Source organism: Eimeria mitis, genomic scaffold (assembly GCF_000499745.2).
Source record: "Eimeria mitis Houghton genomic scaffold, Emh_scaff2119, whole genome shotgun sequence".
NCBI lineage: Eukaryota > Apicomplexa > Conoidasida > Eucoccidiorida > Eimeriidae > Eimeria > Eimeria mitis.
This window is the reverse complement of record NW_013570443.1, coordinates 5,600-6,180: the sequence shown is the minus strand read 5'-3', so window position 1 is coordinate 6,180 and position 581 is coordinate 5,600. Positions and strand designations below refer to the sequence as shown.

The 581-nt window shown below is 58.5% G+C and overlaps 1 protein-coding gene across 1 annotated transcript in view; it reads left to right on the top strand.

The window, feature by feature from the left end:
• Positions 1 to 581, top strand: part of EMH_0048930 (uncharacterized protein) — a gene marked incomplete at both ends in the record, with an annotated part of 4,263 nt that overhangs the window by 3,391 nt on the left and 291 nt on the right. The window contains one exon of the mRNA XM_013496461.1: positions 112 to 581. Coding sequence (XP_013351915.1) covers positions 112 to 581 — 470 coding nt within the window. The remainder of the gene's footprint in view (positions 1 to 111) is intronic.

Below are 581 nucleotides of genomic sequence, written 5' to 3'. Positions count from 1 at the left end.
CTCACCTCAGGTGCACTGCTGCTGCTGCTGCTGCTACTCCTGCTGCTGCTGTTGCTGCTGCTGCTGCTGGCCTTGCTGCTAACAATCAAACTGCTCGAGCGGCCCGTGCAGATGCTAGAGCAGCAGCAGAAGAAGCAGTCTCGGCCGCAGCAGCAGCAGCAGCAGCAGCAGAAACCGACTCTGCACACTCTGCCTTGCAACAACAACAGCAACAGCAGCAGCAGCAACAGCAGCAGCAGCAGCAACAGCAGCACGAGCTACCTCTTGGTGTTTGGTCTCAAGTTGAATCAGAGTTCATTCGGCAGCATCTGCTGCATCGCTGGCTGCAGAGAGGAATGGGGGGGGGAGAGGTGCAGCACAGAACGGTGCAGCTGCTCTCGGGTCGTCTAGCAGCAGCAGCAGCAGCTCCAAAGAGCAGCAGCAGCAGCAGCAGCAGCAGCAGCAGAAGGAGCAGGAGCAGCAGCAGCAGCAGCCGCAGCAGCAGCAGCAGCAACAACTGGCGTTTAGATGTAGGGGGAGGATTTGCTGTTGCAGTAGATGGCCATAGAGCTTTCCTCATTCGAGGGCTCAGTCAGCAGCAA